Source organism: Salvelinus fontinalis, chromosome 12 (assembly GCF_029448725.1).
Source record: "Salvelinus fontinalis isolate EN_2023a chromosome 12, ASM2944872v1, whole genome shotgun sequence".
NCBI lineage: Eukaryota > Metazoa > Chordata > Actinopteri > Salmoniformes > Salmonidae > Salvelinus > Salvelinus fontinalis.
This window is the reverse complement of record NC_074676.1, coordinates 38,778,909-38,794,543: the sequence shown is the minus strand read 5'-3', so window position 1 is coordinate 38,794,543 and position 15,635 is coordinate 38,778,909. Positions and strand designations below refer to the sequence as shown.

The following is a 15,635-nucleotide window of genomic DNA, read 5'->3' as shown; positions in this document are numbered from 1 at the left end:
GTCGATGGCAGTGTACGTGGTGACATCTGACGTTTCCGTGTTACAACATTTCCCACCATGCACCAGGAGAGCGTTTTTCAACAGCAGAGAAACCGATGTTGAAAGACCACTGCCACAGCGTTGGCTACTGCCGAAGAGGCAGTCGAACACATGAGTATTCGATAGATCCTCTCTCTGGAGACAGTTATTCATTGCAAAATACATGAATACACCTGGACAAACAATAAAGCCCCATAGAATATGGGTCTTTATTTACTAACACATCTCCCAAAAGGCCTGTGAGTGTCTAAGTCACCCACCCGTCTTTTCGGAGGATTCCTCGCCCTCGTCTACTGTACTGATCCGCACCACCGCCAGGCAATGACATCGGCTACGGCAACTCCGCAGGAGATGAGAGACCGGCTGATGCAGGCCATCGATGGCCAAAGCAATGTGAGTTAATTAGTTAACGTTTCCACTAATTGTAAGTGTCTGTGCCCACAATTGCAATGGTCCCCTATTGTGATTGTCTTATGACTAACGTCGACAGTGTACATTAGCTAACTACAGTAACGTTAGCTAACGCGCGTTAGTTAGCTGTAAGCCTGGTAGCTAGGTAGATCTAAGAGTTTGTTAAGCTAAGTAGATACTAAGCTAGTTAATTAGCTGTGTAGTAACTAGCTAAACACACTGGACTCTGGACTGACCCCCAACATGTTGATAGCTTCGTATAAACAATACCGCGGTGTTGCTGGTAATGAACCATTCATGTAAACTCGCGAGATCAGGCGGCTTGCGAGGCTAGCATGTTGACATTCGGTTCTCAACCAATAGTATAAATCAATCATTATTCTCAACCGTTATTATACCTCAGTGTTTTCAACCTGTCTCAGTTATCTTATTAGCATAACTATCTGCTTACCTGTCATTTAGCACAGCTAGCTAGTTAGTTTTGACTTAGAAGCTTAATGTTAGCTAACTAGCAAGCAAGCTAACCACACTGGAGGAAAAAATATGAACGCAACATGTAAATTGTTGGTCCCATGTTTCATGAGCTGAAACAAAAGATCCCAGAAATGCTCTATACCCCCACAACTTTTATTTATCTCAAATATGTTAGTGAGCATTTATCCTTTGCCAAGATAATCCATCCACTTGACAGGTGTGGCATAGGGCTTAATTCATTTATTTAAATTTACAGATTTCCTCATATAAACTGTAACTCAGTAAAATCAATGAAATTGTTGCATGTTGCGTTTTATTTTTGTAAAGTGTAGTTAAAGTTGCGAACAGTACCGTTGCCTAGGATTGTTGTAGCTAACCAGAGATAAAAACTGCGACTTTCCCGGAGTTTAGTCCACCACTCTTTTACTGATTTTAAGTTAGGACCAAGTAGACTGGCGAGTGTGTACATTCAGTTAACTGCTTACTAGGCACTGTAGCTAGCTAACCAGCTAACTAAATGGAAGAATGTCCTGACCACTCAATGGAAGAATGACCTGACCACCCAGCACCAATGTCAGCAATGTCTTTGGTAATTAGCTACATGTAGCATTCACACACAGTCAGTGATTAGTAAAGAGAATTTGACAGACAAGAATGTTTAGATTGAAAGCGCACTAAACATATTCAGCACAGCCAGACTTGGATCAGTTTGTAGTGTAGGCTTAGTATGGGTGCCATCAGTCAAAGGCTACTTATGCTATTTGATATTAACAAAGTGTTCCCTTGAAAGAAATGGCTGAGGTAACCAAATGTGTTGTTGAAGTGACAACACATTGCAAGGATTCTTGCCAAGTCTGTTGGTCAGGACTTGTGGGCCTACCTATCATAGGCATTAGTGCTGAGCAATTTAGTGCTTTTTGAAGTCTGTTTGATTATAAAAAAAATATATATATAAAAAAAAAAAGAGGTCCCGTATTTCAGTTTAACATTATTTTTTTTACATGCATTATGAAATAATGACCGTAAAATGATAAGCTTTTTAATGTAAATTCCAAAGCCAAAAATAGTTAACATTCAATTGCCAAAAAATGAAAATATTCCATTGTCTCTCAGGTCCACATAGAAAAATATTGAAATATTTCAGTTGTGTATATTTCGTTTTATTTAATTTGATTATTTTTCATTCCTTAAAGTAATCTCGGCTCAGGCAGTAGCAGCCAGCCAGACAACCATCTGACATGACTCTGTTCTCCCCGTACTGTCTTTAGTCATCCTATTTAGCTAGACTAGCCTGCCTAAGTACTGTATGCTGCAGAGCTGTCAGATTATCATTTTACTAGTTTTTAAAAGTACAAAAGGCATACTTTCAACAGTGGTGTAAATTAATACTTAAGTAGATTTTGGGGGTTTCTGTACTTCACTATTTTTATTTTTGACAACTTTTACTTCACTACATTCCTAAAGAAAATTCTGTACTTTTTACTCCATACATTTTTCCAGACACCCAAAAATACTCGTTACATTTTGAATGCTTAGCAGGACAGTAAAATGGTCCAATTCACAAACTTATAAAGAAGACATCTCTACTGGCTCTTGTCTGGCGGACTCACTAAACACAAATTCTTAATTTGTAAATGATGCTGGAGTGTGGCCCTGGATATCCGTACATTTTAAAAACACATTGTGCTGTCTGGTTTGCTTAATATAAGGAATTTGAAATGATTTTTACTTTTGATACTTAAGTATATTTCAAACCAAATACTTTTACTCAAGTAGTATTTTACTGGGTGACTCACTTTTACTTGTGTCATTTTCTATTAAGGTACCTTTACTTTTACTCAAGTATGACAATTGGGTACTTTTTCCACCACTGACTTTCACAAACTGTCTCTATCCGTCTCTCTCGTCATAGTGTTGTGTACATTCCGCTCTCATGCGGCGGTGTTTGCGGTCCGTGTGTATCTTACCCTAACGTAGCAGGCGTAAAAGTGTATCCACTTTGATCCGGAAAATAACAGATGCAATGGATTATGACCATTGTATTTAATTACCACGTTTATGCGCTGAACTAGGTTGAATATTTGCTTCAGGAAAACTACAACTCTCAGCCCAGCGTCCCATATCTTAACTTAATTTCTCTCATGAATGGGGTCATGGCTAGAAGAGATCCAGGTTTAATCAAATTAACGTCAGATTTGACTTTTCGCAGCAGGTTAGGAAAATTAATGTTGCAGCTTAGGAGAATTAGGTTAAGGTTGGGAAAAGGTTTAGGGTCAGCTAAAATTTCAACTTTTGACATTACTTTGACCAGTGGTGGAAAAAGTACCCAAATCAAATCTTATTGGTCACATACACATGGTAAGCAGATGTTAATGCGAGTTTAGCGAAATTCTTGTCCCAATTGTCATACTTGAGTAAAAGTAATGATACCTTAATAGAAAATGACTCAAGTGAAATTCACCCTGTAAAATACTACTTGAGTAAAAATCAGTGTTTGGTTTGAAATATACTTAAGTATGAAAAGTAAATGTAATTATTAAAATATACTTAGTATGAAAAGTGAAGTAAAAGTGTAAATCATTTCAAATTCCTTATATTAAGCAAACCAGTGGGCACCATTTTCTTGTTTTTTTTCATTTACGGATAGCCAGGGGGCACACTGCAACACCCAGACATAATTTACAAACAAAGCATTTGTGTTTAGTGAGTCCGCAACATCAGAGGCAGTAGATGACCAAGGATGTTCTCTTGATAAGTGTGTGAATTGGACCATTTTCCTGTCCTGCTAAGCATTCAAAATGTAATGAGTACTTTTAGGTGTCAGGGAAAATGTATGGAGTAAAAAGTACATACTTTTGCTTCACTACATTCCTAAAGAAAATAAAGTTGTCAAAAATAGTAAAGTACAGATACCAAAACAAAATGACTTAAGTAAAAATACTTTCAAGTACTACTTAAGTACTTTACACCACTGACTTTGATAAAAGCTGGAATCTTTCTAGCCATGTCTGAGAAATGGTGTGATAGGCCCCTCCCAAAATGATTTGTTTAATAACTGAAAACCCCCTGAAATGTCATTTATTCACTCAGCACTAATAGGCATACACTGCTGAAAATAACCTTTCTCTGCCAAGGCTTACAGCATAATATTCATTGAGCTAATTCAGAGCTGAGATTTGATTTGGGTTGTTTATGTTTATATATATATATATATATATGTATGTATGTATGTGTGTGTGTGTGTGTGTGTGTGTGTGTGTGTGTGTGTGTGTGTGTGTGTGTGTGTGTGTAAACAGTTTTAGTTGAACATATCTTGCACAAAACCCCCTTATTGTTGAGCCAAGTTTTTTGAATATGAATAAACCTAGCCAGTCAGATTTAGTGGATTGGGTAGGTTTAGCCTAATGCTCCTTACTGGTATGACTGGAATGGCAAACATTTACATTTGTATTCTCAGTTTTGTAATCTCAAACTTGAAACTGCTATCGGTTTACATCCCCGGTACAGGTGCACATCTGAAAGTCCATTCAAATTTAGCCATATGCTTTTGTCCTCCACATTTTACAGGGGAAATTGCTGTGGGGTGCTAATCTGAATAACAGCCATTTGTATTTGATGATCAACAAAACTAAATTTATCATCAGTGAGATATCTGTTAAACAGAGATGGCTACACCATGGAAATCTTGATAGACTACTAGCTGCTGACAGACTACTATTTGCATTGTATAAGTGGTTGAAGCTGTGTAGGCTAATGTTTTGGGGGGGGGGGGGGGGGGTGACATTTTATGCGAGGCTAGTAGGCCTTGACATCAGTATCTAACTACTCCTGTATATTGTTTTTTGAGATGAGGGCTTGTCATTAAAACTAAACAAAATGTAAGACGGAGGGGAACTACCAAGAAGCTAGCCAGAGAGAGGCTCATTATATGAATAACTTAGTTAAAGATATTGTAGTCCTGCTGCTGCCTGCAGACATGACTTGTTGGCGACTGTCAACCTCTATACATCCATTGATCTGGGGAACGATCCGTTAGGCCTCATCTATTTAAAAAATCATTTTTTAAAGGAACTCCGTCTGGCTTGCAACTTACTCTAGAAAGTTGTAATAGTAGAATGCACAAGGTGCCATTTTGAAATGAGGTAGTGCATCATCAGTTTTCCTCTTGTCATTTTAGTCGAGTACCCCGAACAGTACACGTTTTTATTGTAAGCCTGGACAAGCACACCTGATTTAACTTGACAACTAATCATCAAGCCCTTAATAAGTTGAATGAGGTGTGTTTGTCAAGGTGGACAACGAAACTGTACTTTTGTGGGTACTCGTGGACCAGGGTTGTGAAACACTGCCTTAGATGGCTTATCAGAAATGTCCAGATCAACTAGCCCATGTCAGGTAACGTTTTTTAACTAGGTGTTTTATCCCAAAGATTTGTTTATTCAAGTCACTCATATCACATTAATACACATTAGACTTGGCAATATGTATAGAATTGCAAGAACATGAGCTTTAAAACTGCAAAATGTTCTCTGCACCCCACGACAAAATGTGTAGAATTGCAGGAAATAAGCTTTAAACCTACAACATTTTCTCTCCGCATAGAAGAAGGGTGTGAACAGTTCTTGTGCCCATAGAAATAGAAGTGGTGTGCACATGCAGGGGGGATGCGGGATGTTCCCCAATGGTGGAAGGGGGTACTTGAGTGAAAAAGTTTGTAAACACCCGATCTAAGCCACTGACTATGGATGTCAGTGTGTGGTTTTGAATCCAATGGTTCAATGATTTGTTATATACACTCAAAGCTCTTTATTTACAAATATCCAAATGCCTCATCTGTCTTTGTAAATAGTAATTGAGGGTTTTCCTATGGACATTTTCTGTCTTTCTTTATTATGAATAGTTTTAACATGATTTGATGTTTACTTTCCAGCAGATCTGCAACATGGTGGCTGTAATGGAAGTAATTTCCTATTTGGAGAAATATCCCATCACCAAGGAAGCACTTGAGGTAGGTAACACTAGGGGTAAATATGCATAATAATATTATGTCAGTTCTTGGATATAGATGTTGTGAAGATAACTTCCTGTTCTTCCTCAAGGAAACCCGCCTTGGCAAGATGATCAACGACGTAAGGAAAAAGACGAAGGATGAGGATCTCGCCAAGCGTGCAAAGAAGCTCCTGCGCACCTGGCAGAAGCTAATTGAGCCTGGGCAGAGTGAGGCACTATCCAAGGGACATATGGGTCCGCCAGCCGCTGCCAACGGTGGTATGCATCCCTGCCGGATGGACGTCTCCCCTCCAGCTGCTATCCCACCTTCAGGTAAAATGGTTCCGGAGCTCAAGAGTAGAAATGACTTCAACAACCGTTACTCCCACAAAGCGGAAAAGTCAGGCAACCGAAAACGGAAGGGGGAACAGAGGGACAGACAGCACATACCAGTGAAAATCTCCAAAATAACCGCCTATGAAAGAACACACAACTCACGACTGCAAACAAATGGAATTGGAGCCAGTCCTGAGGCTTTTACGGACACATGTGACCCTCATCCACATCTGAAATCAGACAAGGATGGTGCTGAGCATCTTGACATCGACAGGCTCAACAAAATCCCTGTCAACGCTGTCAAACCTCACCCTAGCTCACCGGGAGTAGCCAAACCTCCGAGCACTTCCACATTGCTCAAAACGGCTGTTTTGCAACAGCATGGCAAAATGGACCTGGCTGTCTCAGGAGGGGGGACGCATCAGCCCAAACACCCCCGAAGCAACTCATATAGTCCTAGAAGTACAAAACAGGATGCGGTAGTTAAACTGTCTACGACCAAATCAACGACTCTACTGAGCTCAGCTCGGAGCCCCAGGGTTATGGACAGCTCTGGACTGGGGCCCTCTCCTTTGCGTTCTCCACAGCTTTTAACTCCATGTATGCAGGGTTCCCTCACTGTTGGGCCTCTGCCTACAGAGTCTGCCCTTCATTGGGACGGACCGGCAGACGTGGACCAACGCCTTCAACAAAGCACCAGGAGACCTGACTCTCTGCACTCCAAAGCCTCGTCCCACAGCGAGGTGAAGGCAGAGGGCGATGGTTCTGTCACTAGCACAGAGAGAAAGAGGAGAAAGAAATACAGGTCCAGAGACTATACAGTGAACTTGGGTGGGCAGCCCACGGAAGAGACCACAATGCCATGTAGGTTAAAAGACCGTAGACTTACGTTTGACCCTGTAACAGGGCAGATCAAACCCTCAATCCTCAAAGAGTCTTACCCGGAACGGGAGGCTACAGTGGCTCCGGTCACACCAGAACTTCCTCAGACAGAACTGCTCAAGCAGAACCATTGTGCACAAAATAGCCCTGTTACTCCTAGTCCGTTTCAACAGACCAACTGGAAAGAGCTGTCAAGGAACGAAATCATCCAGTCCTACCTTAACCGTCAAAGCAATGTGCTCACATCATCTGGGGCTCAAACCTCGGGGGCACACTTTTTCATGTCTGAGTACTTGAAACATGAGGAACATCATATCAAAGAGGGCAGAAAAAAACACATGCTGGTGCCAAATATCCCTGATACGGACTTACCAGGGGTGAGCCGAGAGGTCACAAACGAGGATCTCAACAGAATACACAAGGAGCACTGGCCTGGGGTGAATGGTTGCTATGACACCAAGGACAACTGGTATGAATGGACCGATTGCATTTCCTTAGACTCGCATGGGGATGAGGGCAAGCTGAATATCCTGCCATATATCTGCCTAGACTGAGTTTATTGAGCTGTGGCTTCAAGAGGGAAAAATGGCACCTTCCTTGGCTGAGTGCAAAAAGGCAATTATCAATGGAAGAACCTGCTCACTCCTTTGCAGAAGTGGTGTAAGAGGCCTTGCTAATTGTGCTGCTCCCATAAAAAGCAAACGTTGATCAGTGTTCGATGGGAGAGAGCTCAGCTGTAGCATCACTGAGGTTCTTTGAGTGGAATGGGTCCATACATGGTCTGCCAAATGCAAAGAGTTTAAGGTGCCCAGTAACTTCAAGTATGGAACCTGTTTGGCAGGTACATGCTGGCAAAGAGAATGAAACGTGTGGTTATATCATGTATGCATTTATTTATCTCTTATTTAAAAATTATACACTTCACTTATTCAATCAGTTCTGCTTGTCAGATTAGGTAAAACTGTGTTCTGCATATTTTCTCACAAAAATTGTTTGCAGTAGCAACATTCCATACCACCATACAACTAGAACGGTTCTTGCACCAACACTAACATCTTAATATACAGGGAAACTATCTGCAAAATGACACATTATGGAAATGTGCGAGTTAATAGCATTTTCTTTAGCTTTTCCTTTTTTCCTGTTTCTAGGTAGTAAAATATGAATTCTAATGGCAAAGCAGATGATGCTACAACATTGCAACTATGAGGAAAAACAGAAAAATAAAATGTTTATGCTGGAAATATACTTGGTCCCATTCCTTTATATTGTTTGCCTTATGGAAAACAATGTGTTTCCTCAAACGGAGCCTTAGTGAATGTACAGAAATGTGTCTTTTTGTGTTCAGGAATGCATAAGAGAACATATTTGCTACTTAGTCCTTTTTTTAAATGGACACGTTGATACAGTATGTGTTAATAAAAATAAAAAAGCATATCGTGAGTGTCTTTCTCCCTTTCATGTGGAAAGCCGTTTGGGTCTTTGCGTGTCAAAAAAGATACACGTCAAATAAGCTTGTTGACCAATCAGGACCTGAATATGACTGCACCGCACATACTTTAACGCGTTCCTAATTTTTTGACGTAGTGATTACACTCACTCGGGAAAAAAAGCTAGCTAGCTCATGGATGCAAACAATGTTCATCCCCAAAAACATAGCAAAACAACATCTGTTTCAGTAGCTATAGCGAGGTGTCATCTAAAATAACCCTAATTTATAAGACCATTCTTATTTGATTATTGGTGGTCGGACGCATCTATGTGAAGTTAGCCACAATAGGGGATTTTGCGGTTAGCCTTCAAAGTAAAAGTACATCATTGACTGATGCAAATTAATACAAATAGTAGAATTATGCCATAATTGAATAGATCATGCTAAACGAGGTTGGAATGTTATATAAAATCAACAAAAGACTATTTGTTAATCTGACAAATATGTTTAAATCACACTGGATGTGTTATACTTTAGAATTGCATTGGGTGCATACTACCTTCACTGTACAGCCTTACCTATGGATTGTGGCTCAATGACATGGGTATCAGTCTACTCCGTGACACCCAGAGAACATTTTTTATTTATTTTAATTTTATTTCACCTTTATTTAACCAGGTAGGCTAGTTGAGAACAAGTTCTCATTTGCAACTGCGACCTGGCCAAGATAAAGCATAGCAGTGTGAACAGACAACAACACAGAGTTACACATGGAGTAAACAATAAACAAGTCAATAACATGGTAGAAAAAAGAGAATCTATATACAATGTGTGCAAAAGGCATGAGGTAGGCAATAAATCGAATAATTACAATTTATCAGATTAACACTGGAGTGATAAATCATCAGATGATCATGTGCAAGAAGAGATACAGGTGTGCAAAAGAGCAGAAAAGTAAATAAATAAAAGCAGTATGGGGGTGAGGTAGGTAAATTGGGTGGGTAGTTTACAGATGGACTGAGAACATTAGCGTCGTAGCTCTCATTGCGGACTCTGAAACAACTGTGAATTGAGTCACATTTATTGTCAACCTATATGTATTAAACAATATATCAGAGGACAAACAATACTGCGTTTTGGAGTCTGATAACTCTGAGGACTTTGGAGAAAAAAATATCTTGGGTATTGAGTAGACTGATCTCCAATCTGTAGGTAAAGCTGTACAGTGCAATATGAATGTCAATACACACAATAGGCTGACTGGGGAGGTGATTTCACACAGTCACAGTCCTGCGATAAGCTCTACAATGCTATTATTTGCATAAACTTTTCACAATTGTGTTGTGTGGGTGTCACCGAGTAGACTGATACCCCATTTCATTGCATTATTGTAACTGTAATTGTAACCTTCTGCATCACTTTCAAATAGGTACTTTTATTTTGAAGGCAAACCGCACATTCCACTATTGTGCCTAATCCTTAATGTGGCTAGCTTCACAACACTACCCTGTCTGGTTGAGCCCCATGGCTGCTTATATCGTTAGCTTTGGGCCAAATGGTTAAGTAGCTGGGTAGCTATTTATTTTCATGAACCTAAGTTCAGTTTCAATTGGCGAACAAGTGGCTACCTAGCTAATACTTCAAAGGATTCCTAAATCATTGTTAAGAATAATGAAAATTACTGTAGTTTCTACTGGTCATTGTTTTCTGGCTGGTTGTATTGGTGCTAGCTAGGTACCAAGCTAAAGCTAGTTATCCCAAACACCGCTTCCATTAATTTCAATGGAAGGAAAGGGTAGAGGGCGGGGGACCTTTGGGCGGTGTGAAGGTGGCGTGGGAGGCGGTGAAAGAGTTAAACTTTACCCAACTTTATGCAAATCACCAGAGGCGACCACTGGGTGATGACCAATCATATTGAGTGGTTCGTCCCATGACGAATTTGACGCTATGCCTCCCAAGGCTGGAGACTTTCTTCAGCAAAGATGGCTGACAAAAATACTAGGACGGAAGCAAATGTAAGTGATTGAAACGAATCATCACAAAAATGTACAGTTGACAGGAATATGTTAGTTAATGTAGAGAAACGATTATGCTTTCTTTTTTTTTTATCATAAAGTTAATTTACAGAAAATCGCGATTTAGCAAGCTAGCTGACTAGCTAACATTAGCCAGCTAGTTTTATGTCGTGACATGAGTATGAAATTGTAATTATGGTTGTTTGTTTTAGGGACTCCTGAAACAACCAGCAAACCAGGCTGTCGTCTTGTGAAACAATGGATGTAAAGAATCTAGTAACTAGCTAAAGCATTTACTGCAAATTGAATGTAAAATTTGTTCAGCTTGCCTTGCTGATATTTGCCATGCAATGGAGATAGTTAGCTACGTTCTAGCTTATTGTGCAGTGTGGGATAAAAATACCTGTATATGCCTATGGATGTGTAGCTAGCTATCTAGCCGATCTGTGTATGGACCCAAACGTTTGGTATACATATTTGTTCAGCACCAAGCTATGAACCTCAGCTATCATAGCCAATTGTATTAACTTCAAAACAGTCTGAATGACATTAATGAAGCCAATGTAGAGTAGAATATAACTTTGTGCCAAGGATTTGATTTGATTTATTTCACCTTTATTTAACCAGGTAGGCAAGTTGAGAACAAGTTCTCATTTACAATTGCGACCTGGCCAAGATAAAGCAAAGCAGTTCGACACATACAACAACACAGAGTTACACATGGAGTAAAACAAACATACAGTCAATAATACAGTAGAAAAATAAGTCTATATACGATGTGAGCAAATGAGGTGAGATAAGGGAGGTAAAAGGCCATGGTGGCGAAGTAAATACAGTATAGCAAGTAAAACACTGGAATGGTAGATTTGCAGTGGAAGAATGTGCAAAGTAGAGATAGAAATAATGAGGTGCAAAGGAGCAAAACAAATAAATAAATACCATAGGGGGAGAGGTAGTTGTTTGGGCTAAATTATAGATGGGCTATGTACTGGTGCAGTAATCTGTGAGCTGCTCTGACAGCTGGTGCTTAAAGCTAGTGAGGGAGATAAGTGTTTCCAGTTTCAGAGATTTTTATAGTTCATTCCAGTCATTGGCAGCAGAGAACTGGAAGGAGAGGTGGCCAAAGGAAGAATTGGTTTTGGGGGTGACCAGAGAGATATACCTGCTGGAGCGCGTGCTACGGGTAGGTGCTGCTATGGTGACCAGCGAGCTGAGATAAGGGGGGACTTTACCTAGCAGGGTCTTGTAGATAACCTGGAGCCAGTGGGTTTGGCGACGAGTATGAAGCGAGGGCCAGCCAACGAGAGCGTACAGGTCGCAGTGGTGGGTAGTATATGGGGCTTTGGTGACAAAACGGATGGCACTGTGATAAGACTGCATCCAATTTATTGAGTAGGGTATTGGAGGGTATTTTGTAAATGACGTCGAGGATCGGTAGGATGGTCAGTTTTACAAGGGTATGTTTGGCAGCATGAGTGAAGGATGCTTTTTCGCGAAATAGAAAGCCAATTCTAGATTTAACTTTGGATTGGAGATGTTTGATGTCAGTCTGGAAGGAGAGTTTACAGTCTAACCAGACACCTAGGTATTTGTAGTTGTCCACATATTCTAAGTCAGAACCGTCCAGAGTAGTGATGTTGGACGGGCGGGCAGGTGCAGGCAGCGATCGGTTGAAGAGCATGCATTTAGTTAGGATGTAAGTCGTATATACATGTAGTTATTACCATGCATGAGATCCCCACATTGTAGCCTGTATATTTCATTAATTCAATGATCATGTACTCTACCTTGGCAAATAAAGGTGCAGTTCAGGTATGAATGTCTTACGATTATTTTTCAGTCATATCCAATACCAGGAGTATCAAATTCAGTCTTTGAATGATGCGTGTCTGCATGTGTAACAGTTTAACTTTAGTACGTCCCCTCTGCACACATCAACAACAGTCACCCACAAAGCATCGTTACCCACCGCCCCACAAAGGCTGCGGCCCTTGCAGAGCAAGGGGAACCACTACTTCAAGGTCTCAAAGCGAGTGACGTAACCGATTGAAACGCTATTAGCGCGCACCACCGCTTACTAGCTAGCCATTTCACATCTGTTACACATGTATGTATTACAATTAAACACTTCAACAGTGTTTACCAATCTTGGTTCTGGGAGATCAATGGTTACACATTGTAACTAAGACTAGAAACAGGATTTAACTAGTTAAAGGTTGATTTGTAATTTATAAAACAGTACACGTCCTATGAATCATGTAAATACTCTAAAACCCATTCATCTCAATATCTAATGCCCTTCATCTGCATTGATTTGATAAACACAGGATAGGCATAGTATTTCATCAAATGAGAGACTTAATTTCAACCAGTAGAGAATGTGAAATGCTTTATTGAAAGAAGTAGTTCATTATCCAAGTGTTATAAATACATACATTAAATATTATAATTGTAATATAAATACAAGTGCAATCTGTACTTCAATGCACATCTGTTGTGCATTATAAAAACCGAGGAAGAGGCATAAAAGGGAAAGAGGTAAGAGCAGGGAAGGCAGCATATGATTAATGAATCAGTGCTACCCAAATATTCTCTCAGTTCATCAAAATTACAGTGTTTCTTGTCGGCCCAAAGGTCATCTTAAGAGCGGGTAAGGTGGCGATGATGGGACTGGGGGTTGGCATCCTCTCATGTCAAAATATATTTGCAGACGAGAGACAGAGAGCATGTTTGAACCTTGTTTTTATCTTTTTATTCAAACATTGTTAGTAGTCATCAATCATCAGGAAGTGAAATGCAAAACTGATCTTTGATAATTAACTCTGGGACTACTGCATCTCTATCTGTATTTCAATGTAAAGCATCTCTTTAATAATACTTCCTGTTGACCTGACCAAGTGACCTCACCATGCTATGCCCTCTATGTAGCCAGGTCAGATGCGGGAGGGGTTCACCTACACAGCTGATATAACCTAGAGGATTTAGGAAGAAGAGAGGGGTGAAGTGAAGGAGAAAGACTTATTGAGAAAATAAGGTAGTTAAAGACAGTGTTCAACAGGAATTTGTGCGTGTGGCTTCACCTGGTGTCCACAATAAGTGGCTACGGAGTACTTTATGCTGAAAAACAATATAGCGTAGTTATAGAAATAATGAAGTGTCTTACTGTTCTCCATGGTTGGCCTTGCCTATTTTTTGAAGGTGGAAGGATCCAGTTATACACCTGAGCCTGCTTACTGCACAACACAATTCATCAATCAGATTGATACATGTGTTTGGGTTATAGGGTGTCTAATTGTTCTAAATTTTTTCATTATGGGTGATTTAAAATAGCCTGTTGTTTTCGTACAGACATCACACCCTTACCTAAACAGCACCCTCACCTGAGAAGTAGAAATCAAAGGGAGAGAAAGTGGGAGTTGAATAACTGCAGTTGACATAGCTAAGTAAATGGAAGAATACTCTTATTGCAATGTGAATGGCTCTTAAAAGAGCCTTTGGTTGTGCATAGTGTAGTCTATGGCGTTGTCAGGGAACAGCACCCTCTTAGTAGAAGTAGGAGGTGAAGATCGCCTCTCTTGCTGCATTGTTGGACCCCATCCTTGAAACATCCTGCAGAGCAGCAGACTTCTCCTCTGGCACATGGCGGCGAGCTGCAGATCCCCTCCTGGTCCTCGTGTCCATCCTCATGAAGTTATGCAGGACACAGGTAGCCTTCACACACCTGAATTCCTCCAGGACGCGGTCCCTGGTGGCCCTGGTCACCCAACCTTGCAGTGCCCTACATGTTAACTGTAGGCAATCGTTTTGAAGGAATCTCCAGTTACAAGGTATCTGTAGGAATATGGAAGACAATGTAATTAGACTTACATCACCAGGTCATTGTGGATTACTAAAGTATAATATCCCTTGTAACAAATCATGATAACATTGGATTGATAGATGCATGGGCACACATGTGTAGCATGTGACAATTACAGGATCATTTCAAGGATAGCATCACAAATGAATACATAAATACCACTTGAAGCTTGATGAGTTGGTCATTTGAATCAGCTGTGCAGTGCTAAGGCAAAAACAAAAATGTGCACCCCTTTTGAGTCCCCAGCACTGAGAACCACTGCTCTTCATTGGTACCTCTTCATATGTAGACAGGCTTTCATAGCTCTTTATCTGAGAACAGAAAACCTCACAAGACTTCATTATACTCACATTTCAACGCACTGAATGTTATGTTAATATTATCTCCGTCCTCACTTCTGGGGACAGGAACTACACAAAAGTACCTGTCCTATCCAGAAAAGCCTACTTTCTTACTTTGACAGTTCGGGCAGCAAGCTAGCTAGCTACCTACAAATGCATTTGGAGTTTGTTTTTTACAGTGATTAATACATCAAGATAGCTCATATGAAGTTAGGTAGCTGATGATATTTAATTCACTTAGCTAGCTATCTATACAGTATGTGAAGTTGGCTAGATAGCTAGCTAGCTACAGTGCAGGCTAATAATGCATCATTTAACATTTTCGAAATGTATTTACTTACTTGAATAGGTTCTCCCAGCCATGTGGACAATTTGAAGCAGGGTAGCAAAGTTTGTCATCAGAGCGTTTTAGAGGATATTACTATTTACTAATTTAATAATCAGACCTTCATACAAACTTGCTAAGCTGAATTTTTGACGCACGGTCAAAATGCTGCCAGTGAGTCACAATAAACGGCAATTTAACGCTATCTAGTGTACATGCCCGGTTAACGAACGCGGTATTGTAAACAAATCGTTCATGGCCGGTGTTTGCAGACTTTTTTTGTACAGCTTTGACAGTGTTACTGATAGTAGTGGTTGCGCTTGGCTTTCACGTGCAAATTCAGAACACACAACATTCCATATTAGAACTGTGTTATTTGAAGTGCCAAATTAAAAGCTTATGACGTATCTTTTTTGACATGCAAAAACCAAAACGGTGTTCCATACTATAGTATTATTTCAATGGAACTGTGTGCCTCGGGACACACTTTCTTGTCTTGTTGCAAACATCTCAGGACAGACGAGCGCATCAA

General features: G+C 40.2%; 1 protein-coding gene and 1 long non-coding RNA gene across 3 annotated transcripts; both read left to right on the top strand.

Annotated features, from left to right (window-relative positions):
• The first annotated feature begins 58 nt into the window (after positions 1–58).
• LOC129867359 (mediator of RNA polymerase II transcription subunit 26-like) lies at positions 59–8,574 on the top strand. Of its 2 annotated transcripts, none has more exons than XM_055940711.1 (3): positions 59–432; positions 5,858–5,932; positions 6,024–8,574. In XM_055940711.1, exons 1-3 carry the CDS (start codon positions 361–363, stop codon positions 7,683–7,685), a joined length of 1,809 nt encoding a protein of 602 aa, XP_055796686.1. In that variant the 5' UTR covers positions 59–360; the 3' UTR covers positions 7,686–8,574. The 2 variants fall into 2 exon arrangements, with proteins under 2 accessions (XP_055796686.1, XP_055796685.1); XM_055940710.1 differs by having other exon boundaries at positions 5,855–5,932.
• A 1,690-nt stretch (positions 8,575–10,264) lies between these two features.
• LOC129867358 (uncharacterized) lies at positions 10,265–12,393 on the top strand. Its single transcript, XR_008761607.1, has 2 exons — positions 10,265–10,578; positions 10,791–12,393. It is a non-coding gene; the product is annotated as an uncharacterized LOC129867358 (long non-coding RNA).
• The last annotated feature ends 3,242 nt before the right edge of the window (positions 12,394–15,635 follow it).